The sequence below is a fragment of the Camelina sativa genome, chromosome 3, assembly GCF_030686135.1.
Source record: "Camelina sativa cultivar CO46 ecotype springtype chromosome 3, ASM3068613v1".
Taxonomy (NCBI): domain Eukaryota; kingdom Viridiplantae; phylum Streptophyta; class Magnoliopsida; order Brassicales; family Brassicaceae; genus Camelina; species Camelina sativa.
The window spans coordinates 29,706,975-29,731,368 of NC_141882.1; the positions used below are offsets into that span (position 1 = coordinate 29,706,975).

Genomic DNA, 24,394 nt, shown 5'->3' on the forward strand with positions numbered 1-24,394 from the left:
AAACTTATATAAAACAATCATATGAGGAAGCAAACAACCTTCGAGTGGAGCTCAAATCCAGAACTTAACTCCGGCGGTACTTCAGAGGGCGGTGACGGCGACGGTGAATTGGTGTGTGTAAGAGATTTACGGGTAACTGGGTGAAGTGTAGGAGAGAGACTCGAACAAACCAACCTTCAACTGAGATTAAGTCCGGCGGTGCTTCAGAGGGCGGCGACGGGGAGTTTATTAACGGAATTGCCTCTCGAGATTTTAGGGTTTCAGCAACCAAAAGAGAAAAGGGGTGAAGTGAAGGAGAGAGAGTGCGATAAAGTGTTTAATATTTTTATTTTTTGGTAAAATTTGCTAAGTGTTTGGCGGAATAAGTGATTTTAGTTCCCACTTCTTAAAAAAACTATTATAGCGTTTAAACAATGCTATCATATGGTAACCAAATTATAAACTCAACTTCGGTAGCAGTTTTGAAAATCGTGCTATTACGAGGTGGTATCAATGTATATATTTTGTAGTGATATATGTTTCTTCTTGACGCTCCTCATAACAATCGTCTTATTCGTTGGAGTCAACTCTGTTGATTTGTCGAAATGTAGAAACTTTGATCCTATCGGAGGAATCCCTCAAGACTGCAGTTAGGAATGATGAGCAATGTAGAAAACTATGACGAAGGAATAAGACGACGACCTGGATTATAAGCCGAGGTCCTGAATCTCCTGATAGTTAATCAATTATATAAGTTTATAAAGATTATAATTTTTGTAAAATTATGATTTTCATATGAAAATATTGTTTGCAAAAAAATAAATATTATAATTATTCAATTTTTATTGATGAAAATCAGTAATCTTAACAAAACAAAAAAAAATCATTATTTTTGCTTGGCGACCCGAGGTCCTGATAGTTGTATGAACTCAATTAGTTGGCTAAAAGGCATCCAATTGTCATTTACCGGAAAAAGTGACAAGAATATCGATTTCCAAACTTATATGAATTGAAATCCTTGCACAGATTAAGTAGTCAAAACACGAGACGATTAAACCGGCTAAAGTTCCAAACAAAACATACGTGACTTGTCTACGTAAAGTTCCAAATTATCCTTTTTTGTTTTCAACCAAACATTAATTAGAAAACTACTCCTACCTACAAAGGAATTATCAGCAAAAGAGTGCAGGAAGACCCGGTTAAGTCAAGTTCCAAACTACTACCTTGTAAATTAAAACAAGAAGACCATGGACACTTGGTTCAAAGGCAGCAGAATTACTCGTTTCGTTGTTAGTTGTAAACTAGTAACAGAGAAAACAACTGCGGTAAGAATAATGTTTAAGAAATACATTTTTGATTTTGGGTTTTCAAGTTACAGTTTGGTGCTTACATAGTAATAATTACGTGCTTCTTCTCCTTCCACAATACCTTGCGTTTACACTTACACATGATTACAACAAAACATTACACTTTTTTTTTTGGTAAATACAAAACATTACACTTTTTGCAGAGACGTTCGCTTTTTTTTTCTTTAATATATATTTCTTTATTTTTGTGTTGCCTTTTTTGCTGGGGGTTTCACTCGCAGGCAAGTTTAGTGCCGAAACTTGTGAGACAGATAGCAAAAGCCTGAAATGCAGAAAGAGGCTGCCTATAATCCATTGTGAAAGTGTCATCTCCCACTTTGCCAAACTGTAGAAGAACTGTTTCTTCATCGCCTTTACCGCTCGGTTGACTTTGGTCCACGGTCGCAACCAACTGAAAGTTCTTGACAGACGCAACAGTTACTCGTCCATGGAAATTGAGACACCAGCATTGCAAGTGCTCGTGCCATCTCGGAGCTTTGTTCTTTAGTATTGTGAAGCTGGAACCATCCTTGTTGGGTTTTTTCATTATTTTGGTTACATCACATGGATTCTGGTCGAAACAGAGTCCAGCGGATGATGACGAAGAGGATGAGGAGGATGGGCATCGGAGTGTGCTTACCATTCTTCTTGGACCTCTTGATTTCAAGAGGTTGAATTTATAAGAAACATGACCGACTTCAAAGTTGCCTGCTGGAACTTGAGGGCTAATCTGCTTCGATGCAAATCTGCGACTGGCTTTGCCGTTTGAAGGCTTCGCTCCGTTATGTGGCGGTTGGCTATCGTATACTGTAAAGTTGGTCCCAAGAAAATCTGATCTGCAAAAGTTTCCAAAAAAATTATCAAGGAAACCGGAGACCTACCAAGATCAACTCGAAAGAGCTAGAAGATATACATTAGAAACATTTACATTTATCTCCTATATTATTTAAATTTGTATTTATCTTAGAATAGGAAACTTAGCCTTATCATATTTCTACCATTATGTATAAATATCTATCTTATGTTAATGAATAGATCAAGCCTTTCTAAATTATATCAAAAATAAACATGAACCTTAGATTTCAAGCCACCACTCATATTCTAAGCCAAAAAACACCAAGATTTCAGTTCCAAGAGTGGCAAAAACAAATTTAAAATTTCTGAGAAGGGAGAAGGCAATCTTGCTTTACAGATTAAATGACCGCCAAGGATATTCAGTGTTGCACACATTGATAATACCTTAATTTTCCAACGTATGCATTACTTCCTTGAGAGAAATCATCAGCATCAAGTGATATGATGTACTCAGTATAAGCACCGGTCCTGAACCTCCGTGCCGCCAGAAGAAACTTTCCTTTATCAGTGAATGCTGGTAAACAGAAGATACTAAAGGAAATTAGTAAATGCAGAGTCTAAAAGATAAACTAGCCGTAGTATAATAAGCAACATTTTAAAGCCAAGAAAGAATCCTACCGGATAACTAAATGAAGTATAATCGAAAATCACTTGAACTTGTTCCAAAACAACAAAAAGCAATCTGCTCTTAGTTAACCCCACTTGTAAATTATTTAACCTAACCAGACCATTGATGTAACTCAGAATATTATTCAGTGAAGAACTGAATAAAAAGATTATCAAAGCCTTGCAAATTACTCCACTGGTCAACAACTCCTATAATAGACTGAAGCTGGGACTATTCTTCATCATCACCCACCGAGGTCAACAAAAAAGTCAATACTTATTTATGGCAATTGGTTGGTAAGTTCTTTCAATGACCCGACCACTCAAGGCATTACATATTAGGCGAAAGACTGGGACAACTTACATTGTACGCCTAGGAATTCACTAAATCCAATCGTTTTCACACTATTCAAACCAAAAAAACCTAGACTTTTCATTGCCAGATATATAAACTTTTCCAATATTGACCCAATCAACTAATAAGAAGGCAACAAAGGAAAAAAGTGATATTTTGTTTTGGAAATTAACTTACATGGAGTAAGAGCAAGATACAAGTAGAAAGTCGATGTCTTCTTGTTCCTCTTTATCAAGCACTGATTCGAAAACTCTCGAGGACCTGGCTGCATCTCAAAGGAAACACTCAGAAAAATCTCAAATATCATGCCAATCTTTCAATTGCTCTAAACGAAAAAAGCAAACCTACAACTAAAGAAAATACTCAAATTGTAAAAAACGTAACCAAAAATAGCAACTTTTTTAATGCATAGAGCAAAAAAAACAAAGACCATAAACAAAGACTCCAATTGTAAAAAACATAAACACATCATGAAGTCGTAACTCGCACCAAATTTTTATAAACAAAGCAGTGTGCCTCTAACAGAATCGATTCCTAAAACGATCAGAGAAATCGAAAAAGCCCAAATTTGTGGAAATCAAAAGGTGTCAACCAAACCAAAAAACTTCAATTGACAAAATTTCAAAAGAAGGGAGTTACCAATTTGAGGCAAGAAGGGAAAGTGATTTTGCCGGAGTTGAGAGGCGATCTAGCGAAATCCTGAGTGATCTCTCTCCATTTCTTCGAAACGCAGGCGCAAGTCACTACATCACGGCGTTGTGGCCAACGGTCCTCACTCTCCTCCACGCGACGAATGATCTCGCCTAACAACTCAGGGAGCATCGCCGACCACGACGACGATCCAGCGGCCATGTTCGATGCCGACGGAAGCAGAATCGAATCGGGTTCCGGTGTCGTCGTCTCTCCCTGATGATCCCTAAACGAGTTCGAGATCCTCCGCGAGAGGAGGGACCGTGACAAAGGCATTTGTAAAGAAGAAGAAGGAAGAGAGAAAGAAGAGAGAGAGAAGTTTTCGATCTGGAAATAGAGAGGAGAGAGAAAGAAGAGAGAGAGAGAGGATGAGATGTGTGTTTCTTTTTTTTTGGAAAATCTGATGAGAAAAAAAAAATTAAACAAATTAATACGAACGTGCGAAATCTAGAAGACGGACAGACAGAGTGATATTTTTGGTTAAAGTGACACAGCTTGTGGTATATGAGTAGGTGACAGATCTTTCTAATTGGGCCACGTCGAAAATGTTAAAAACAATCATGACAGACACAGTGTACAAGTATATTTATTTATACACACAGCACATTGATTAAACCGGATACGATGATTAAACCATGTCCACCGTGAAATCTGTCTCTTCTTCCTTTAGGCTCGCGTCTCTCCTCCGCCGTGAGAATGATCCTTCCGCCGCAGTTAAGCTTTTCCGAAACCCTGATCCTGAATCAGCCAACCCAAAAAGACCGTTTAGATACTCGCTTCTTTGCTACGATCTCATCATCACGAAACTCGGCGGCTCCAAGATGTTTGACGAGCTAGATCAGGTGCTTCTCCAGCTCAAAACCGATACTCGGATCGTTCCCACGGAGATTATATTCTGCAACGTGATTAATTTCTTCGGTCGTGGAAGGTTGCCTAGTCGTGCGCTCCACGTGTTCGACGAAATGCCTCAATACCGTTGCCAACGCACTGTGAAATCAGTGAATTCTCTGTTAAGTGCGCTTTTGAAGTGCGGGGAGTTTGAAAAAATGAGGAAGCTTCTTTTGGGTATTGATGAGTTTGGTAAGCCTGACGCTTGTACTTACAATATACTGATCAATGGATGTTCTCAGAGCGGGTGTTTCGATGATGCCTTGAAGCTATTCGATGAAATGGTTAAAAAAAAGGTGAAGCCCACTGGGGTAACCTTTGGGACGATGATTCACGGGCTGTGCAAGAATTCGAGGGTGAAGGAAGCATTGAAGATGAAGCAAGATATGTTGAAAGTGTATGGAGTACGTCCCACTGTTCACATTTATGCGTCGTTGATCAAAGCGGTTTGTCAAATTGGTGAATTGAGTTTTGCGTTTAAGCTTAAGGATGAGGCGTACGAAGGAAAGGTTAAAGTAGACTCAGCTATTTACTCTACCTTGATTAGCTCGCTTATAAAAGCTGGCAGGTCGAGTGAGGTGTCGAGGATCTTGGATGAAATGAGTGAGAAAGGATGCAAACCCGACACAGTGACTTACAATGTCCTGATTCACGGGTTCTGTGTTGAGAACGATTTTGAATCAGCTTATAGAGTTTTGGATGATATGGTAGATAAAGGCTTGAAGCCAGATGTTATAAGCTATAACATGATACTTGGTGTCTTGTTCAGAATCCGAAAATGGGAAGAAGCAACTTACTTGTTTGAAGATATGCCCAGAAGAGGTTGCAGCCCTGATACCTTATCTTACAGAATAGTTTTTGATGGTCTTTGCGAGAGTTTACAATTCCAAGAAGCAGCTGTTATCTTGGACGAAATGCTTTCCAAAGGTTACAAGCCTCGCAGGGATAGGCTAGAAAGTTTTCTGCAAAAGCTTTGTGAGATTGGAAAGTTGGAGATTCTGAGTAAAGTTATAAGTAGCTTGCATAACGGGGATGCTGCTGAGGATGCAAATGTATGGTCGGTTATGATACCTACAATGTGCAAAGAACCTGCGAGATCGGGTTCGATTGATTTGTTATTGAATGCAATAACGGAAGACGGTCCTTTATCAGCAATGCTGCAGTGCTAGGTCACTCTTGTCATGCATGTTAATGTTGCTGTGAACCTTGTTCTGGTGATACAGGACAAGGAACAAAAAGAACTAGAGAATTGCCAAATCTTGTAAACAGGTAAATCATTACCACATGGGCTCTCGTCAATTTAGATAGCGGAAGAATGTGCTATCTGCTCCTAATTGAAGCTCTGTAAAGTGGTGGTGCAGAGGAATGATCCCATCGCTGAACCAAGCTCTGTTATTGAGGTATGATTTTCCTTCGGTTGATTTAAAAGATAAAATATAATACTACAAGTTACCAACTACTTTTTTGAGGGCAGCCGTCGTGGTGGTGTTAGTGGTGGCGTGGGACAGCCGTGGTAATATTGGTGATGGAGGCGGCAGCAGTGACTGCGATGTCGTTGAAGATGGTGATGGTGGCGGCTGCAGCTCTGCTGAATGATTTGTTATGATGATTTAACGATTTAATTCTATTTTTGTCTACCATTCGACTCTGTTTGACTTAATCTTATAAATAAGACACATTTGATTCATCTAAAATAATGTTAAATTGATTGTTGAAACAGTTCCCTTGATCTGTTCTTAATTCATCCATGACTCTAGGAATCCAATTGCCTGAAACTGGTCCATAAATCTTCTGGTTGTCTACTCTTCGAGTGGAAGCATGGTTTGCTTGACACTGTTTAAAACTCAAAACAATAACTTGTAAAAACGTTTACTAATCTAGAATTAATTTTACATTCAATTCAAAAAAAAAATGTTAATTAATAAGAACCTGAACCAAAAGAAGAACTCATCATCTATTTGTTCAACCTTCAGAAATCATTTCACAATATACAATAAACGATATATAGTCTATGTTGTTCTCCCTCTATTTAATTTCAGTTAATAGCATCTTTTAATATAATAGATTTTAATTCACCGTACATCAGAACAATTTTTTAAGAACAATTATTAAAGAAACAAATATGTTGTATTTTTTGTGTTTGTTTACTTATGTCAATCTTACAAATAAAAGGTTATTTTACCAAATGTACCTAAGTTTGATTAAATTTTATTTAAAATTATTTATAAACTTATATTATGCGTGAGACAATATTCTTATTTAAAGTTTAATGTAGTTATAATTATGTAATAAGTTCTAAAGACCAAAATATTTTATATTATATTATTTTGTATATCAAACATTGTATATGTGAATTAAGTTGATAATAATCAAATTTGCAACTCCAATGATTTTACGAATGAAGAAGAAGTCATTATTTTCTAGTATCATTGTTTTCTAGAATCTATCATGCCAGATTGTTTTTTGAAATATTTTAAACTTTTTCATATTTTAAAAACGGCTTGTATAATATTTGTTTATAAATTAACTTTTACAATTATTTTGTAAATTATAATTTGGTAATACTATTAAAATATACTTTTAAGTTTTGGGTACTTTTTTGGTACATTTGTAATCGTGATGTATTTTTATCAATTCTTTGTTTAAGATTTACATTTTTATTTCCTGAATTAATGTTGTTTTTCAGAGTTTGAACATTTAGTTGTCTAAGTTGTATTTTTGGTTTAATAGTAGTTTCAGTTCAATTTTAGTTTTGACAACCAATTGATATTCTTGGTTAGATGTTTTTGAACTAATATAGTTGGATGATTTAATAATCTTATATAGTTGGTTGAGTTTGAAAACTGGGTAGTTTATAAATATTATTTGTAAATTTATGTAATTTACGGGAAATCCTTGGTTAATATTTTTCTCCATATATCTTTGTGGTTAATATATGTTGGAAAGTGTGAAAAAGCGGTATATATACATATGCATTTTAGTAGAGTATTTCTTAGTGTAAAGAGTAAATTCAAAATTTCAAAGATTCAAAAAAAAAAAAATAGTCTATTGTGTTTTTTTTTCCAAAAATACAAATTTTTAATTTAGAATTATGTTGAATACTTTCGAGAAGATACTGAAAATGACTAAATGTTTATAAAGGTTAGCAGATTAAATTAAAAAAATTATATATCTCTTGTCATCAAAGTGAAAACCGTTATTCCATCTTGTAGTCGCTGTTTTAAAGTTAAGATTGAGTGAAATCTTTTGCAAGTAGCTACTGTCTTAAAACCACCATAAAAAAAAACATTTACTGTTAAATTAATATTGTCATAAAGCCTCCATACAAGAAGAGATCTACATTTAAATTAATATAAACAGATTAATTATTAATTTAATGAACAATGAACACATATATGAAAACAAATTATATTACACTCTAAGTCTCTAACAAAATATTAATATTTATGAAATGATAGACTAAAGTTACTAAACAATGAAAATAAAGGAAAATAAACTATGAAAAAAATTAATACACTATCAAGTATCAAATTTCTTAATACAAATGTAAAATTAAACTTATGATAAAACAAACAATGAAATATATATATATATATATATATATACATTAGCACTTTCCAACATAATATAATTAAGGGTATGTTCGTCGTTTACGATTACATTAACATTGTGTTAAAGCCTCCATACATAAAAATATTTACGTTTAAATTAACATAACGTGATGATGGAAACACTAGATAAGTAATGTTAATTAGAAGAAATTAATATAACCTTTTTTTTTTGAACATGCATAAATTGTTTCAAAAAAATCCTCTACAAGACGTCTGAGAAAATTGTGCTTCAGAGCTCCGATAATCAATGCTATCAGGTTGATCAAGTCTCTAATAAAATATATGAAAACAAATTATATTACACTCTAAGTTTATAACAAAATGTTTATTTTTGTAAAATGATAGACAAATGTTACTAAAAAATGAAAATAAAAGAAAATAAACAATGAAAAAACTTAATACACTATCAACTATCGAATTTCTAACACAAATGTAAATTTAATCTTATGATAAAACAAACAATGAAAGAAAATAAATTATACACTAAAATCTCTATAAGTTAATACTCTATAAATTAATAAACACTATAAATTAATAAATTTTGTTGATCCTGAGTCGGGCCAAGGTAAAAAATAACAAAATTTGATAAGATAATAAAATAATAATTATTTTGAAATTCTCATTTAAAATATGGCGTCAATAATATCATAAATTAAATAATCACGTAAATTTATACACATATATATATATATGCTGATATAATAATGTATGCTTTAAATTTTTGAATTTTCTCCTAAAGCTCATATTTTTTTTTCACCTAAAACTCATATCTATAAAAAAATTGTTATGTGATATTTTCAAACTATAATGATATAAAATATTCTATAACATGTCATAAAAATAGAATTTTTTTTAAAAAAATTTCAATTTCTTGATATTTAACATTTTTATTTTCATAGTTTGATAGGCTATTAAAACATGACTGTTGATATTATTATTAATAAATCTAAATTTATGTATCTCATATGTATAAGTGAATTTGTTTGAATTTATTGTAAATAATATTTTAAATTATTAGTTTACACTATACAATAACAATGATTCATGATAAATTAATAAAATTTCCCAACATTATTAATTGTAATAAGGTTTACTGTATAATATATTTTCATTTTCAAACATTATATAATTAAGGATACGTTGGTCATTTACAGTTCAGAGAACCCTAAAGTCGGTCGACCGACGAGGTTGTTTGTTCTTTTATTTAGTTTTATTCTTGGACTAATCCAAAAAAGTTCATCAATTCCGATTCACGCACTCTGTAAGTTTTGAGTGATGAATTGCTTATGATTCACCTTTGGAACTCTGCGTATTAAAAAAGTTATGATCTTTTGGTTTTTCAGGAATGAATCTTGGAGTGAAGATGATGCAGAAGAAGATGGCTGTTCTCTACCATTATCCTTGCCACGACGGTGTTTTCGCAGCTTTAGCCGCTCATCTCTACTTCTCAGCAAACTCAATCCCTTCACTGTTCTTCCCCAACACAGTCTACTCTCCGATCACAATCAGCCAACTTCCACTTGAAGAAATCAGTCATCTCTATCTTCTTGATTTCACTGGACCTCCTGGTTTCGTTCAACAACTCTCTCCTCAAGTCGAAAATGTCGTGATCCTCGATCACCATAAAACCGCTATCGAGAGCTTAGGTGATGATGCCTCTTCCACTTGCAAGAATCTTACTTGTGTTTTGGATATAGAGAGAAGCGGTGCCACCATTGCGTTCGACTATTTTACTCAGAAGCTGATTGATGAATGCAGAGGAAGTTGTTGCAAGGAGATGAATGATTTCAAGAGGATGAGACGTGTGTTCGAGTATATCGAAGACGCTGATATATGGAAGTGGGAGCTACCAGAGAGCAAAGCATTCAACAGTGGGATCTTGGACTTGAAGATCGAGTACGACTTCAATATTAACCAGTCGTTGTTTCAGCAGCTACTCTCGTTGGATCATGAAACTGTGATTAACAGAGGAAAACAGAGTTTGTCTAAGAAACGTAAACTGATTCACGAGGCGTTGGAGCAGTCATATGAGATTGTTCTTGGAGGAGGTTGTGATGAAGAGTTTGGACGGTGTTTAGCTGTGAATGCAGATGATGAGATTGCTGAGCTTAGAAGCGAATTAGGGAATCAATTGGCTGAGAAGAGCAAGAATCTGAAGTTTCGAGGTATTGGAGCTGTTGTTTACAGAGTTGCTGAGCTTGGAGATGAGAAGAAACTGAAAATTAGTTTGAGGAGTGTTGTAGAAGAAGACACAACTCCGGTTTCTCAGAGATTCGGAGGTGGTGGTCATAAGAACGCAAGCTCCTTCTTGTTAAGCTCCATGGAGTTCGAGCATTGGAAGGTGAATAGAAACTCTTCCAATAATAGATTAAGCTTAGAGATGTTGTAGACTCAGCTATTTAGCTCTCTGTATGGAATGCTTGTTTGAGCCAATGTGGTTACATACAGTATTGCCAATTTTGGTAGTTTAATTCGGGTTTAGTTCTGCTTTGTGGTTTTGGAAAAACATGAACCATTGTAAACTCAAGTTGACTATGAATTGGTTTATACGATTTTTTGTTTTTAGTTTTGATTCCAATGTATCTTTAATTTTCAAAGTAATCTATGCATCGTTTTGTTTTTTAGCCTTTCCAGTTCATTTGGATTCAGGTTCGAATGTTTGGATTTCTAAGAAGTATAACTAAATGTAACCAAATTAAGCATTTGAAGTACAACTTAATTGATAAGTTGTGATTATCTCATTGATTACAGCCTGCAGGACTCATGGGAACAACACCAAGTTGAAAGTTCCACAACACTCCACAAGTCAGAATGGCAAATTAGCTCCATGTCGTTTTGATTCAAGGTAAATGACTTTCTCATTAGCTCCGTTGACTTTAACATCCCATTTCTCTAAATACTATGAAAATTCAGTTAACTGACAGTAAAAGTTAAGATCAGCAAAGTCTTTAAAATTGATACTTTACATGTGCTAGTTGGAGGAAGTAACGGGGTCCTCAAAGGAGCTTTATTGTCATGATGCTGAGTTAAAGAATAAGTTTTAATAAAATATCTTGTAGCTGATGAGAATGAAGAATCACAGGTTATTGTCATAACTGATTACTGTGGACTACCCTTAGCCAATGGATTGGTAGCTGGATAAGGTTGACTTTGACTTTGAAAAATTGATCTCTCTTCTTTCAAAGGAGGTTGCGACCAGTTTCTGTCAATCTTGTTTCATATATATAGTTTATGTCTGCTTGTTTTGCTTTGATATCCGTCTTCTGTATTTTGTTGTAGTATATGGCTGAGGCAGTTGTATCATTTGGAGTTGAGAAGCTTTGGGAGCTTCTAACTCGAGAATCTGCGCGATTGAATGGTATAGATGAGCAAGTTGATGGACTAAAGCGTCAGCTGGGAAGGTTACAGTCGTTGCTGAAAGATGCAGATGATAAGAAAAATGAAAGTGAAAGGGCGAGAAACTTCTTGGAAGATGTCAAGGACATTGTCTATGATGCTGATGATATAATCGAATCCTTTCTTCTGAAAGAACTTAGAGGAAAAGATAAAGGGATCAAGAAGCATGCGAGAAGACTTGCTTGCGTTTTAGTAGATAGCCGGAACTTTGCTTCTGATATCGAAGGTATAACTAAGAGGATCTCTGAGGTGATTGCTGGAATGCAGAGTTTAGGGATACAACATATTATCGATAGTGGTGGCCGTTCACTGTCTCTGTCTCTGCAAGAAAGACAAAGGGAGATCCGACAAACATTTTCTAACAAATCTGGAAGTGATCTTGTGGGGTTGGATCAGAGTGTTGAAGAATTGGTTGATCATTTGGTGGAGGATGATAGCATTCAAGTGGTTTCTGTTTCTGGAATGGGCGGTATTGGTAAAACCACACTCGCTAGACAAGTTTTTCATCATGACATTGTCCGACGCCATTTTGATGGATTCTCATGGGTGTGTGTTTCGCAACAGTTTACGCGTAAGGATGTTTGGCAAAGGATCTTGCAAGATCTTAGACCGTATGATGAGGGCATTATACAGATGGATGAATATACACTCCAAGGTAAACTCTTTGAATTGTTGGAAACCGGTAGATATCTGCTTGTCCTCGATGATATATGGAAAGAAGAAGACTGGGACCGAATAAAAGCTGTGTTTCCCCATAAGATAGGTGAGCTCTAAATCTAACTGTACATACATAAATCACCAATAAGGTTGGTAATAGATGCCTTTTATTTCATTTCACTATCATGAACGATAAGTATTTTGCAGGTTGGAAGTTGTTACTTACTTCCCGCAATGAAGATGTTGGTTTACATGTGGATCCAGCATGTTTTGCCTTTAGACCAAGAATCCTTACTCCCGAAGAAAGCTGGAAGCTATTTGAGAGAATTGTATCCCCTAGGAGAAACGAAACTGGTATAATACTTTCATTTCATATATAAAATAAAAGAATCTTTGTGCATTCATTTTTCTCTTATGAATCCTTTTAAGACTGAGAAGTGTAATATATATTATCTTGTCCTGGTTTTCAGGATTTAGGGTTGATGAAGCCATGGGAAAGGAAATGGTGACATATTGTGGAGGACTACCGTTAGCCGTTAAAGTGTTGGGAGGGTTGTTAGCTAAGAATACAGTCCTCGAGTGGAAAAGAGTATATAGCAATATTGGAACTCAGATAGTAGGAAACTCTGGTTTGAATGAAAACAATCCCAATTCGGTTTACCGAGTATTGTCTTTGAGTTATGAAGATTTGCCTATGCAGTTAAAGCATTGCTTCCTTTACTTGGCTCATTTCCCTGAAGATTCCAAGATAGAAGTTAAGACATTGTTCAACTACTGGGTTGCAGAAGGAATAATAGTGTCAATTTACGATGGATCAACCATTCAAGATAGTGGAGAAAGCTACCTAGATGAGCTAGTGAGGAGAAATATGGTTGTTGTTGAAGAAAGCTATTTGAGTTCCAGAATAGAGTATTGTCAAATGCATGACATGATGAGAGAAGTTTGTTTATCTAAAGCCAAAGAAGAGAACTTTCTTCAAGTTGTCAAAGTTCCTATAGCTACCGTTACTACCATCAATGCTCAATCTCCTTGTAGGTGTCGCAGACTTGTTCTACATAATGGTAATGCAGTTCATATGCTGGGACATAAAGACAACAAAAAAGTTAGATCTGTTTTGGTTTTTGGAGCCGACGAAAACTTGTGGAAGCTTTCAGGTCTCCGATATTTACCGTTGCTCAGAGTGTTAGATCTTTCTTACGTACAGTTTGAAGGAGGGAAGTTACCATCAAGCATCGGAGAGCTGATTCACTTGAGATTCTTGAGTTTATACGAGGCTGGGGTATCTCATCTACCTTCTTCTCTACGGAATCTAAAGCTTCTTCTCTGTTTGAACTTAGGTGTTGTTGATCGGTTACTAGTTCATGTGCCAAATGTTTTGAAAGAGCTGCAAGAACTAAGGTACCTTCGCTTACCTCGTTCAATGCCTGCTAAAACCAAGTTGGAACTGAGTGATCTAGTTAACTTGGAGTCCTTGACGAATTTTTCTACTAAACACAGTAGCGTGACGGACCTACTCCGTATGACAAAGCTCACGGTACTCAATGTGATTTTCAGTGGCGGGTGTACTTTTGAAAATCTGTTATCATCTCTTGGTGAACTGAGAAATCTCGAAACGCTTAGTTTTTATGATTTTCAAAATATCAGTGTGGCTGAACATGGGGGAGAACTCGTTCTTGATTTTGTTCATCTAAAGGATTTAACTTTGTCCATGCATATGCCAAGGTTTCCGGATCAATACCGGTTCCCTCCCCTTCTTGCGCACATATGGCTAATTGGATGCCGCATGGAGGAAGATCCAATGCCGATTCTAGAGAAGTTGCTTCATTTGAAATCGGTTTATCTTTCATCTGGTGCATTCGTGGGAAGGAGAATGGTGTGCTCGAAAGGAGGATTTCCTCAACTATTTGCTCTCAAAATGTCGTATAAAAAAGAGTTGGTAGAGTGGAGAGTAGAGGAAGGGTCGATGCCATGTCTTCGTACTTTGACTATAGACAATTGCAAAAAGCTGAAGCAACTCCCGGATGGGCTCAAATTCATAAGTTGCTTGAAGGAACTGAAGATAGAAAGAATGAAGAGGGAGTGGACTGAGAAATTGGTAATAGGTGGGAAAGATTACTACAAAGTCCAACACATTCCCAGTGTTCAGTTTATCAACTGTTGCCAGTAATGAGCAAGTGTTACTTGTTTCTCTTTTGTCCACTTTGTTCATTTTTTTATTGGTTTTGCATTCTACTTGGATTAACAAATAAAAAACTACTTATGTTCTTACTTTTGATTCTGGTTTTAGAGAAAATATTGCGTTATGGGTTGTATAAGATGCTGGAAAACATAAATGGTCCAAACAAATAAGCATACTGCCATCAATAGTCTCCTAGAACTATTCTACATTTTCTTTTACAATACCGAGAGGAAGACTTCATTGTAAACATTTCAAAGACCTTATGCAAATTTGGCTAAAGTATGACTAGAATCCTCTACCCATCTGTTCCTACATTAATAGTTTCTGCCTTGTTTTTTATCTTTTTTTTTGGCAAGGGATGATTTTATGTGTAAAGCTTTTGTATCTACTACAAACCTTTCATTTTATATGATATTGACATGCTACAAACCTTTCATTTTAAATGTTTACGCTTCTTCTTCGCCAAGATTGCATCTCTGATTTGTCGGTCTAGCCCCTTGAACAGGATCTGAGCATCTGTAGATGTGTTGTTGTGATATTTGTTGTTGCGTTCCATCCAGATGGAGACATCTAGGCGATATGCTGTCTTTGACATCTAGCCATTCCGAAAGTGAGTCAAACTAAGATTCAATATCCAGGGATTTGAAGAGTTTAAGCATTCTCCATGTATGTATTTATAAGGACTCTAGGATTTAACATCTGGCATGAAGCCATGAACCATCTGCAAGTCTTGGACGATCACCTAACTATGCTTGATGCAATGCAACACACCACGCACAGATCTTCCAACTACAGACTCATCATCAATATACTCTTCTGATCGACATTGAAGTCTATAGCTAATTAATGTCGTTTGTGTATCAAGTCTTCTTTTTTTTTTTTTTTTTTCTAGGTTTTTAGAAATCATATGAATTAATTTCCAAACCAAATCGTTCATCATGCATGGGTACTAAGTAGCAAAGCCTATCGTGTAAACTAAGCTGAAAATCGTGGAAGTCAACGCTTATAATCCAACTAAACGTAGTCTCTGCCTTGTTCTACACGAAATCGTAGGGTTTATCAATTCAATTATGAGCACTAGCTAGCAGGTGGAACTTTTTTTTTTTTTTTTTTTTTTCTGTTTTTTCTTTCGTGGTTTTGAATTCAATTTAAGTTAGATAAAAACGACGTTTGTTCTTACTTTAGTTTTTTTTTTTTTTTTTTTTTTATAATAATTCAGGCGTATTTACCAATCCTTTTGAACTAAGCAAGTTATTGTAAAAGATTTATGCCATGTAATTTTGGATAAAAGAAAAGTGTCTCAGTAAAAGTAAATTGCTTCTTGATAATCATTTGCGTTGCGAGATAAGAAAATATTATCCCTGACTTTAACCTCTCTGTTATATGAACCGAAGAACTGAAACTTCTGAACGGAACAATGAACAATTGAATCAAAGCGTTGTATTGCTGAATTGGGCCTAAAGAGCCCATCTAGGATTTAAAGGTCATTCAATTTCGTTCGTGCATTAAAAAGAAGCTCTGTAAAAGTGATTCTAGGGTTTGAAACATCGGCCGCCATGAAAAATGATCTGGAGCAGCAGTTCTCAGAAGGTCTAGTGATAACACCATCATCGAGCTCGGTAAGAGAAGAAAACTGAACTCCGTCTCAATCCCAGATGATCTTCTTATCGATATACTTTCGAGTAGGCATCACCACCGTTACGGTTATCTAATTAACCACCGGTTACGGTTATCTAATTAACCACCGGTTACGGTTAAAAATTTGGTTTAACCTTAACCATAAACGTTTAATAAACGGTTAAACGGTTACGGTTAGGGGTGGGTGTTCGGGTATCCTATCGGGTTTCGGGTCGGGTATTTCGGGTTTTCGGATTTTCGGGTTTAGAATTATAAGACCCATTCAGGTAATTTTAGATTTCGGGTCGGGTTCGGGTAAACACCCATCGGGTTCGGGTAAACACCCATCGGGTTCGGGTTACACCCAAACTACCAAACTAAACAAACTGATTGTAATCATCAAATATAAAAAAGTCAACTTCATCATACCATATTGAGTTCAACAAAAAGAAATGACAAATCTAAACACAAAAACAATAAGTTCATAAACCAATAGTTCTTGATTTCCTGAAACATGAAATGACACCAAATTTAAAGTTAGAATCATATAATCTATCTAAACTAATATATGAAAATTGACACATATGAAAATGAAAACTAATTTACCTAGTAACAGAGATTAGAGAACTTGCAAACTGTCTTACTTTTCTTGTGATGTCATGGTGAGGGTTGCAAAATCTGAAAATATAATGAATAAACACAGATTGTAAATATTAAGTAAAATAGAAGGACAAAAAATTAAAGAATAAAGATACACACCTTTCTCAAGTTGATCTTCATATTCGAATTCATCAAGTATTTGTGCATTGGTAAGCACTTTTGATTCAATTTTAATATCTTGTTTCATCCATTGTTCTGTACACATCAAAACCTCAACCATATAGTGAGTTAGACAATTCCTATATGGGTTTATTATCCTCCTACTAGTGCTAAAAGCGCTCTCAGATGCAACAGAAGACACTTGCATAGCAAATAAATCTCTAGCCATCTCTGACAAAATGGGATACTTGCAACTGTTTATTTTCCACCAAGAGAGTACATCGTACTCCATTCCAAGCATCACTTCAGGGTTCTCTACTTTGTATTTGAGATATGAATCCAACTCATTTTTGTCTCTAACACCAATCTATTTTAGCAAAGTATTGTACCGATGCTCAACCTTATGCCTACGGTAACCAAGATCATTATCAACGCTATCCATTCTATTTGCTTGGAAATCTTGAGTAGACTGAGATGATTGGACATTTTCCTTTTTACCATATCTTTCGCTATACTCTTTGAACATACTCTCTAGAATGGTGAGAACTGACTCATACAACCCCTTAGACTGTATAGAGTCTTCTCCATACAACTCATCAAAACACATTTTCGCAAACTGCATCTTCTTTCTTGGATCAAAGACAGTAACTATTACCAACATCTTGTTGATGTTCTTCAAGCCATCCCAATACTTATCAAATTTCTTAAACATTTCTTGAGCTTTCACCCTCAGATCACTATCAGAGTTGTTACAAAGCAATTGAAGCTCTGATGCTATGTTCACTATCTCACCATAACACTTGTGTGCATTCAGAGTTGTAGAAGATGAGACTACCAATGTGGAATCGTAAAAAATGTTTGGAACTTATTTAGCCTTTGAACTGCACGCCAATCAGCCATTGAAGGAGGTCCAATCCATTTTTTACCACCTATAACCTCCATGAAATGATCATTGTACAGTTTGTCTTCAAGCTCCATCTTATCAAAAGCTTCCTTGTACTTAACTGCCCTTGACAACATCAAATATGTGGAATTCCATCTAGTTGTTACATCTAATGGCAAACAACCCCTTGTTATCCTACTAGATTCTACCTTAAGATCAAATGCATCTTGCCTTCTGCCTCCTGATCTAAAATATAATATAGCATTACGGATTGCAGCCACACTATCATCTATTTTATCCAATCCGTCCCTCACAATCAAATTAATAATATGACCAGCACATCTCATATGTAAAAAATCCCTTTTCATCACTAAAGAATCATCAGATATCAAAGAGAAGCTGGATTCAAACGTTGACAATGCATTACTATTAGCTGTTGCATTGTCCACAGTGACACAAAATACCTTCTCTATTCCCCAGTCAGCTAAGCATTCAAGAAGGACTTTAGCAATGGTAATACCTTTATGATCTGTGACATATTTGAACCCTATGATCAGCTTCTTTAACCGCCAGTGAGCATCAATGTAATGTGCTGTTATAACCATATAACTTGAACCTAAAAAGAGAAAGAAAGATTCAGCCAAATAACACAATAAACAAGTCTAAAAAAAATGAAACAAGCTACTGATTAAAATAAACATTACCAGTGATCTCACACTTCCAAATATCTGTTGTAAGTGAGACTCTTTGCTTGTTAGTTAGGAACCATTGTTTCATAGTAGCCTTCCTATCAACATAAATGTGAACAATGTCTCTTGTTGCTGTTCTTCTTGAGTGAGGTTTGTACAAGTTTACATTGATGATATACATAGAGAAACATACTTCTATTAAGTAAGATACAAAAAAAATAAGTAGATAAAAAAAATGATTAAAAAAAAAATTGATTACCTTATCACAAAAGTGTTTCCAAGCCATGCTTTCAATGAAAGCCAATGGCAACTCTCCTATCACAAGCATCTCATTTGATGCTTCTCTGAAAATCTTCTCAGACACTTTTCCACTCTGAAAATTTCCTTGCATATTAATAACTTGCTGAGCCTTATCTTCTTTTTCTTGCCATGCCTTGTATGACTTACAGATATGAAGATGATTCCACAGGTTTTTAGTCCCTGACTTTGATGGACATGAGTATTCTTTCTTGCAATAGTGACAAACACACTTGTCACGATCTTGTTTTCTTGTGAAATGATCCCATACATTTGACCTTGGGGGGGATTATCTTCTTTTCTTTAGGTTGTTCAGAAGTATCTCCATTTTCTTGTGTATGTTTCCTTTTGCCCCTTCGATCCTGAGCTGGAGTCATTTCCTCTTCTTCTTGTTCATGTTCTTCATTATCTCTAGCATCTTGGTTCGGAGATGATGATGAATCCATCTAGAAATAAAAAAACATACTAAATCAGAATTCTTAAACAAAAGCATAATGTGTATCCAGTTTTAATCATGCTTCTAATTATTATAACTCAGACTAATTAACTGTTTGTTGACTCCACTACTAAAACAAATTCAGAATTGAGGCCAAAAATAAATAAAGTACAAAAGAAACACATACACAGTCATACACACAAGCAATGAAATGGAAGAAACCCACTCCAACACTTTAAATTAATTCTCGTGGAGTTGATGATGAATCTATCAAGCAAAAAAACATAGACACACACACAAGCATGAATTTAAATATAATTGATACTAGACTACAACACAACACTCGTAATAAAGAATTCAAATAGCTTAAATTAAATTCATATTGTTAGTTTCTATGTTAAGTTATTTGATAAAATCGACGAAGAAGAATGTGATTTACCTGATTTGCTTTGAGATCTCATATGGAGGAGAGTTGGAGAACGATGAGAATGATTCTTTTAGGGTTTCCAGTTTATTAAATTGAGGGATTTTCTGGTTGGTTTGAATATCACAGAAATCGGGATATGGCAAGTCGAGAATCAAGAGAAACAAGAAATCGGGAATGTTATGATCTTATGGATGCTTTCGGGTGTTTAATCGGGTGTTCGGGTATACCCGATCGGGTTCGGGTACCCGTTTTGTTTAACATGAACACCCGATCAGATAGTTTGGATGATTTATACCCGACCCGAATTGCTTACTTCGGGTACGGGTTCGGGTTCGGGTATCGAGTATTTTGCCCACCCCTAGTTACGGTTAAATACGGTTTTGGTTGAAGCGGTTACGGTTATATACGGTTACGGTTATTTGATAATATGATACAGTTGATATTATTTGATGATATAATATAATTGATATTATTAATATATTCTTTTAGTATACTCATATTTTTCATATCATATGATTCATATTAAATAAATAATTATTAGTATATTTTATTATGTTTTTGAAACGGTTACGGTTAACAAATTACGGTTTAACTATGCGGTTAACCAACGGTTTTGATATGGTTACGGTTAATTAACAGTTATAGTTAATATAATTTAACCATATATTTACGGTTAACGGTTACGGTTTTAAACCATTTTATACGGTTACGGTCTGGTTACGGTTAGGATACGATCTGGTTACGGTTTAATTTTGGTCATGCCTACTTTCGAGAGTCCCGGGGAAGTCTTTAGCTAGGATTCATTGCGTATCCAAATTCTGGAAATCCCTACTTAACCGTCCTGATTTCACGGAGCTGTACCTGACTGTAGCTCGTCGACGAGTCCTTTTCTTCTTCACAGATAATGGAGAGTCATTTGTCTTCTCTTCGCCTCATCCTGATCCCAATCATAACTCTTCTCTTGTAGCCACCCCTCATAAGTGTTTTCCCAAATATCTTCCATCTGGTATCAATGCAATGAGTCCCCAAGTAGTCCGTGGATTGGTATTCCTACAGAACTATGGAAGAAAAACGCGGATGATTTATAACCTCGTCACTGGAGAGTCCATAACCTTACCCAAAGTGAAAGCAACGGGTGTTAGAAACAGCTATTTTGGATTCGATCCGATCAGCAAACGTTTCAAAGTGTTGTGTATGACTTGGTCACGTTATGGAACCCCTAACACTCATCGGATTTTGACACTGGAGACTGGGAAACGTTTATGGAGGACGATCCAAGACCCAGTACTTGCCCATTATCCCATAGAGTACTCTTATTCTATTGATGATGGAATATGCATAAATGGTGTTTTGTATTACCTAGCTTCTTATTCTAAAATAGTTTGCTTCGACTTTAGGTTTGAGAAATTCAGCTTAATTAACGCAGATGATGGCATGTTTATTCATGGTCAATGTCATGATTGGACTTTGTTCAACTGCAAAGGTAAAGTAGGTGCACATGAGTATATAGATTTCTTTGAAAACGGACGGCTTGTGTTTTGGGTTCTAGAAGATGCTGGAAAACATAAATGGTCCAAACGTATATGCGTCCTGCCACCTTCCTTGGGAAATCTACTCTACAAGAAAAGGATTGCTGGAATGACTAGTACGGGTGAGATCGTGTTTTCGCCCTACGCAGGCTGTCTATCAAACCTTTTCTGCATTTTTGTACTACAATATCGAGCGGAACACTTATACAAGAATCAATATTGAGGGGTTTAAAATGTATGGTTGTCCTTTTGTTCACATCTTTCTGGACTATGTAGAAAATATAAAGTTTTTGTAAGTTCAGCTCTTAAAAATATTGTTCCCGTCTTTAGAGACAGATCAGCTAATGTAATTCTATTATATTCTTAAACAGATGGACGAGCTAATATAATTCTATTTTACACCACAAATATATCTTCTAAGTTAACTCCCAACTCATCAATATAGTCTATATATATTAGCTAAGTGTCGTTTGTGTGTCAAAACCCTGCAAGCCATCCATTATTAACCATATTTCTTCCCCATCAAGACTTTTTATTTTAAGGTTTTGAAATCATATAAATCAATGTCGGAACCAATATGTTCATCATGGGTACTAAAATTAAAGAGCATATCGTGTGTGTAGCGTTGTAAAATAAGCTGAAAAACTCGGTGGAAGTCAACTCTCAGAATCCAACCAAACGTAGTATCTGCCTTTGTTCTACACGAAACCATAGAGTTTACCAATTCAATTATGACCACTAATGAGCACTAATTGTAGCAGATGAAAAAAAAAACTCTCTCTCTCTCTTGTGCGCTTTGTTCATTGTCTTTGTGGTTTGGTATTCAATTTAATTTATATATCCTTTCAACAATGCAAGGGTCTTGTAAAAGATCTATACATTATGTCTTTGGACAGCAGAAGAAGAGTGTCTCGGTAAAAGGTAAATTGCTTACTTGTAATCATTTGGGATAGTTACATCGTGCGTACTAACAATGAAGTAATCTATAAGAAAATATCATCCATGACTTTAAACTCTCTGTTACATGAATAGAAGAATTGAAATTTCTGAACGGAATAAATAAACAAATGAATCAAAGCGTTGCGTCATTTGATTTAAATATGATTTGACTCTGTTTTTGGTATTGGTCATAGATAATTTATGTAATTAGGGGGAAAAAATAAGGTGATTAATTAAGTAATTGGGCCTAGAGAGCCCATCTAGGAACGTAGCATTATAAAGGTAAATTTCGTTCATCGCAAGCTTTGTAAAGAGATAGATAATAATAGGGTTTGAAACATTTGCCATGAAAGATCATCATCGGGAGCGCAGTCAAAAAAGAAGAAAGAAAAAAAATCATTTGGAGCAGCAGGTCTCACGATCTTCAAACTCGGTAAGAGAATACTCAGACCCAATCCCAGTTGACCTTCTTATTGACATATTCTCTAGCGTCTCTGCAAAGTCTATAGCTAGGTTTCGTTGCGTATCCAAATCCTGGGAATCCATACTTCGTCGTCCTGATTTCACAGAGCTGTTCCTGACTAAATCTGTGTCTCGTCCACGGCTCCTTTTCCTCGTCACAGTTAAGCAAGAATGAATACCGAGTGGTCCGAGTTAATGAAAAGGCATTTGTCTTCTCTTCGCCTCAACGTCAAAATCCAGATGGTAACTCTTCTCTCGTAGCCACCCCTTATAAAAACTGTTTTCGCAAATATTTTCCATTAGATATCAGTCCCCAAGTAGTCCGTGGATTGGTCTTCCTTCAGAATCGGGGGAGACTCACGCGGGTGATCTTTAACCCCGTCACTGGAGAGTCCATAGCTTTACCCAGAGTGAAAGCGACGGGTGTTAGAGATAGCTATTTCGGCTTTGATCCGATCAGCAAACAGTTCAGAGTGTTGTGTATGACATGGTCACGTTATGGAACACCCAACACTCATCGGATTTTGACATTGGAGACTGGAAAAAAACGCCTATGGAGGACGATCCAAGACCCAGTACTTCCCCATTATTCTATGTGTGATGGAATCTGCACCAATGGTGTTTTGTATTACGTAGCTTATTTTCGAGGTGACCGTTCTAAGTGTATGGTTTGCTTCGATTTTGGGCTTGAGAAATTCGGCTTTATTAAATTAAAACCAGACATGAACTACTCGACTCGGCGGCTAACTTTGTTCAACTACAAAGGTAAATTAGGTGTACATGAGTATATTGATCCGTTCGGGAACGAAAGATCTGGGTTGTGGGTTCTAGAAGATGGTGGAGAATGAAAACACATATTTGTGGCTAAGTCTATATGTTCAAGTATGTGTATGATCGACTTCGAGATTGTATGTGCATAAAGTAAATAAGACTCACATCTCCGGGACCTAGTCCAGAACAAATCCACTAGAACAAGATTGCAATTACAATTGCTATGATATCGAATCATTCTTTTCTAGATGAATAAACCATCAAAAGATCTCTTTATCTTATTGATGGGGCAACACCACACATCTTCTGTGCATATCTTGAGAATACCTTGAAGCGCACAAGTCTTCATGAAACGCTTTTTCGGTATTTATATCAATTGTCCAACCCCTAGGGTTAGCAACTTTCCTATTATACAACAAATATGAATTGGGAGATTAACAATTGTACAACCCCTAGGATTGACAATTTTCCTATTATACAACAAATAGGAATTTCTTATTATACAACAAATAGGAAAGTTTCTCTCCATGATCCCATCTTGAATATTCCATTCAAGATGTTCATCCAGCTCAACAGCCGCCACTTGGCTTGTCCAAGTCGGCCTTAATCTTATGTACTCAAACTCTCTAATTCAGCTTCTTATACTACTTCCTGTATTAACGTCGGACTAGTACAAAAACTGGTTCAGACGTTTGATATATCTAACTGCTCCTCTGATATCTAACTTCAGAGTTCTTGATTCAACACCTTATCTTCTTCTCTGCTTTGTGTCAATCACTGTGTCAGCACGATCACCAAACGCTACTTAAGCTTTGCTCTAACAACATATGTATCAAGTAATACTTCATCTTTTGTATCAGCTCTGTCCACTATCTATGTCTAAACTGTTGCATTACCACTATGACATCTATGATGTATTTCTGTATCCATGTCTCATCCATTACATCCACTTAATTAGTAGAGATTTCACCACATGTTCTAAACCTTATAAAACTTCATTCACCTATTAGAACTAGTCTACTA

The 24,394-nt window shown here is 35.8% G+C and overlaps 4 protein-coding genes and 2 pseudogenes across 8 annotated transcripts; 5 read left to right on the top strand and 1 right to left on the bottom strand.

Annotated features, from left to right (window-relative positions):
• Window positions 1–1,316: 1,316 nt before the first annotated feature.
• On the bottom strand, window positions 1,317–4,323 carry LOC147947863 (tubby-like F-box protein 7). The gene is made up of 4 exons (XM_087507071.1): window positions 3,781–4,323; window positions 3,319–3,406; window positions 2,565–2,694; window positions 1,317–2,161 (listed from the first exon to the last, which is right to left on the bottom strand). The coding sequence occupies exons 1-4, from the start codon at window positions 4,105–4,107 to the stop codon at window positions 1,558–1,560; spliced, it is 1,149 nt and encodes a 382-aa protein (XP_087363197.1). The 5' UTR covers window positions 4,108–4,323; the 3' UTR covers window positions 1,317–1,557.
• A 73-nt stretch (window positions 4,324–4,396) lies between these two features.
• On the top strand, window positions 4,397–6,413 carry LOC104778270 (putative pentatricopeptide repeat-containing protein At1g53330). Its single transcript, XM_010502673.3, has 2 exons — window positions 4,397–6,119; window positions 6,194–6,413. The coding sequence occupies exon 1, from the start codon at window positions 4,467–4,469 to the stop codon at window positions 5,886–5,888; it is 1,422 nt and encodes a 473-aa protein (XP_010500975.1). The 5' UTR covers window positions 4,397–4,466; the 3' UTR covers window positions 5,889–6,119; window positions 6,194–6,413.
• A 3,074-nt stretch (window positions 6,414–9,487) lies between these two features.
• LOC147947864 (uncharacterized) lies at window positions 9,488–11,348 on the top strand. Of its 3 annotated transcripts, XM_087507076.1 has the most exons (4): window positions 9,496–9,591; window positions 9,674–10,671; window positions 11,082–11,175; window positions 11,306–11,348. In XM_087507076.1, the coding sequence occupies exons 2-3, from the start codon at window positions 9,676–9,678 to the stop codon at window positions 11,112–11,114; spliced, it is 1,029 nt and encodes a 342-aa protein (XP_087363202.1). In that variant the 5' UTR covers window positions 9,496–9,591; window positions 9,674–9,675; the 3' UTR covers window positions 11,115–11,175; window positions 11,306–11,348. The 3 variants fall into 3 exon arrangements, with proteins under 3 accessions (XP_087363201.1, XP_087363202.1, XP_087363203.1); XM_087507077.1 differs by lacking the exons at window positions 11,082–11,175; window positions 11,306–11,348 and having other exon boundaries at window positions 9,525–9,591; window positions 9,674–9,976; window positions 10,089–10,950; XM_087507075.1 differs by lacking the exons at window positions 11,082–11,175; window positions 11,306–11,348 and having other exon boundaries at window positions 9,488–9,591; window positions 9,674–10,950.
• Window positions 11,089–14,743, top strand: LOC147947865 (putative disease resistance RPP8-like protein 2). 3 transcript variants are annotated; one of them, XM_087507073.1, is made up of 5 exons: window positions 11,089–11,175; window positions 11,306–11,473; window positions 11,610–12,489; window positions 12,591–12,737; window positions 12,854–14,743. In XM_087507073.1, exons 3-5 carry the CDS (start codon window positions 11,613–11,615, stop codon window positions 14,548–14,550), a joined length of 2,721 nt encoding a protein of 906 aa, XP_087363199.1. In that variant the 5' UTR covers window positions 11,089–11,175; window positions 11,306–11,473; window positions 11,610–11,612; the 3' UTR covers window positions 14,551–14,743. The 3 variants fall into 3 exon arrangements, with proteins under 3 accessions (XP_087363199.1, XP_087363200.1, XP_087363198.1); XM_087507074.1 differs by lacking the exon at window positions 11,306–11,473; XM_087507072.1 differs by lacking the exon at window positions 11,089–11,175 and having other exon boundaries at window positions 11,335–11,518.
• A 4,746-nt stretch (window positions 14,744–19,489) lies between these two features.
• On the top strand, window positions 19,490–21,495 carry LOC109130930 (putative F-box protein At1g53360; annotated as a pseudogene).
• A 989-nt stretch (window positions 21,496–22,484) lies between these two features.
• LOC147947866 (putative F-box protein At1g53360 pseudogene) lies at window positions 22,485–23,448 on the top strand (annotated as a pseudogene).
• Window positions 23,449–24,394: the final 946 nt, after the last annotated feature.

What these genes read in the sequence shown, in the direction of transcription:
- LOC147947865 (XM_087507073.1), top strand. Translation starts at nt 11,613, where the DNA reads ATGGCTGAGGCAGTTGTATCATTTGGAGTTGAGAAGCTTTGGGAGCTT. An exon ending in TGTGTTTCCCCATAAGATAG is followed by an intron (nt 12,490 to 12,590) that starts GTGAGCTCTAAA and finishes AGTATTTTGCAG; the next exon opens with GTTGGAAGTTGTTACTTACT. An exon ending in CCCTAGGAGAAACGAAACTG is followed by an intron (nt 12,738 to 12,853) that starts GTATAATACTTT and finishes CCTGGTTTTCAG; the next exon opens with GATTTAGGGTTGATGAAGCC.
- LOC147947863 (XM_087507071.1), bottom strand. Translation starts at nt 4,107, where the DNA reads ATGCCTTTGTCACGGTCCCTCCTCTCGCGGAGGATCTCGAACTCGTTT. An exon ending in GTATCTTGCTCTTACTCCAT is followed by an intron (nt 2,695 to 3,318) that starts GTAAGTTAATTT and finishes TCTGTTTACCAG; the next exon opens with CATTCACTGATAAAGGAAAG. An exon ending in GCATACGTTGGAAAATTAAG is followed by an intron (nt 2,162 to 2,564) that starts GTATTATCAATG and finishes AAACTTTTGCAG; the next exon opens with ATCAGATTTTCTTGGGACCA.
- LOC104778270 (XM_010502673.3), top strand. Translation starts at nt 4,467, where the DNA reads ATGTCCACCGTGAAATCTGTCTCTTCTTCCTTTAGGCTCGCGTCTCTC.
- LOC147947864 (XM_087507075.1), top strand. Translation starts at nt 9,676, where the DNA reads ATGAATCTTGGAGTGAAGATGATGCAGAAGAAGATGGCTGTTCTCTAC.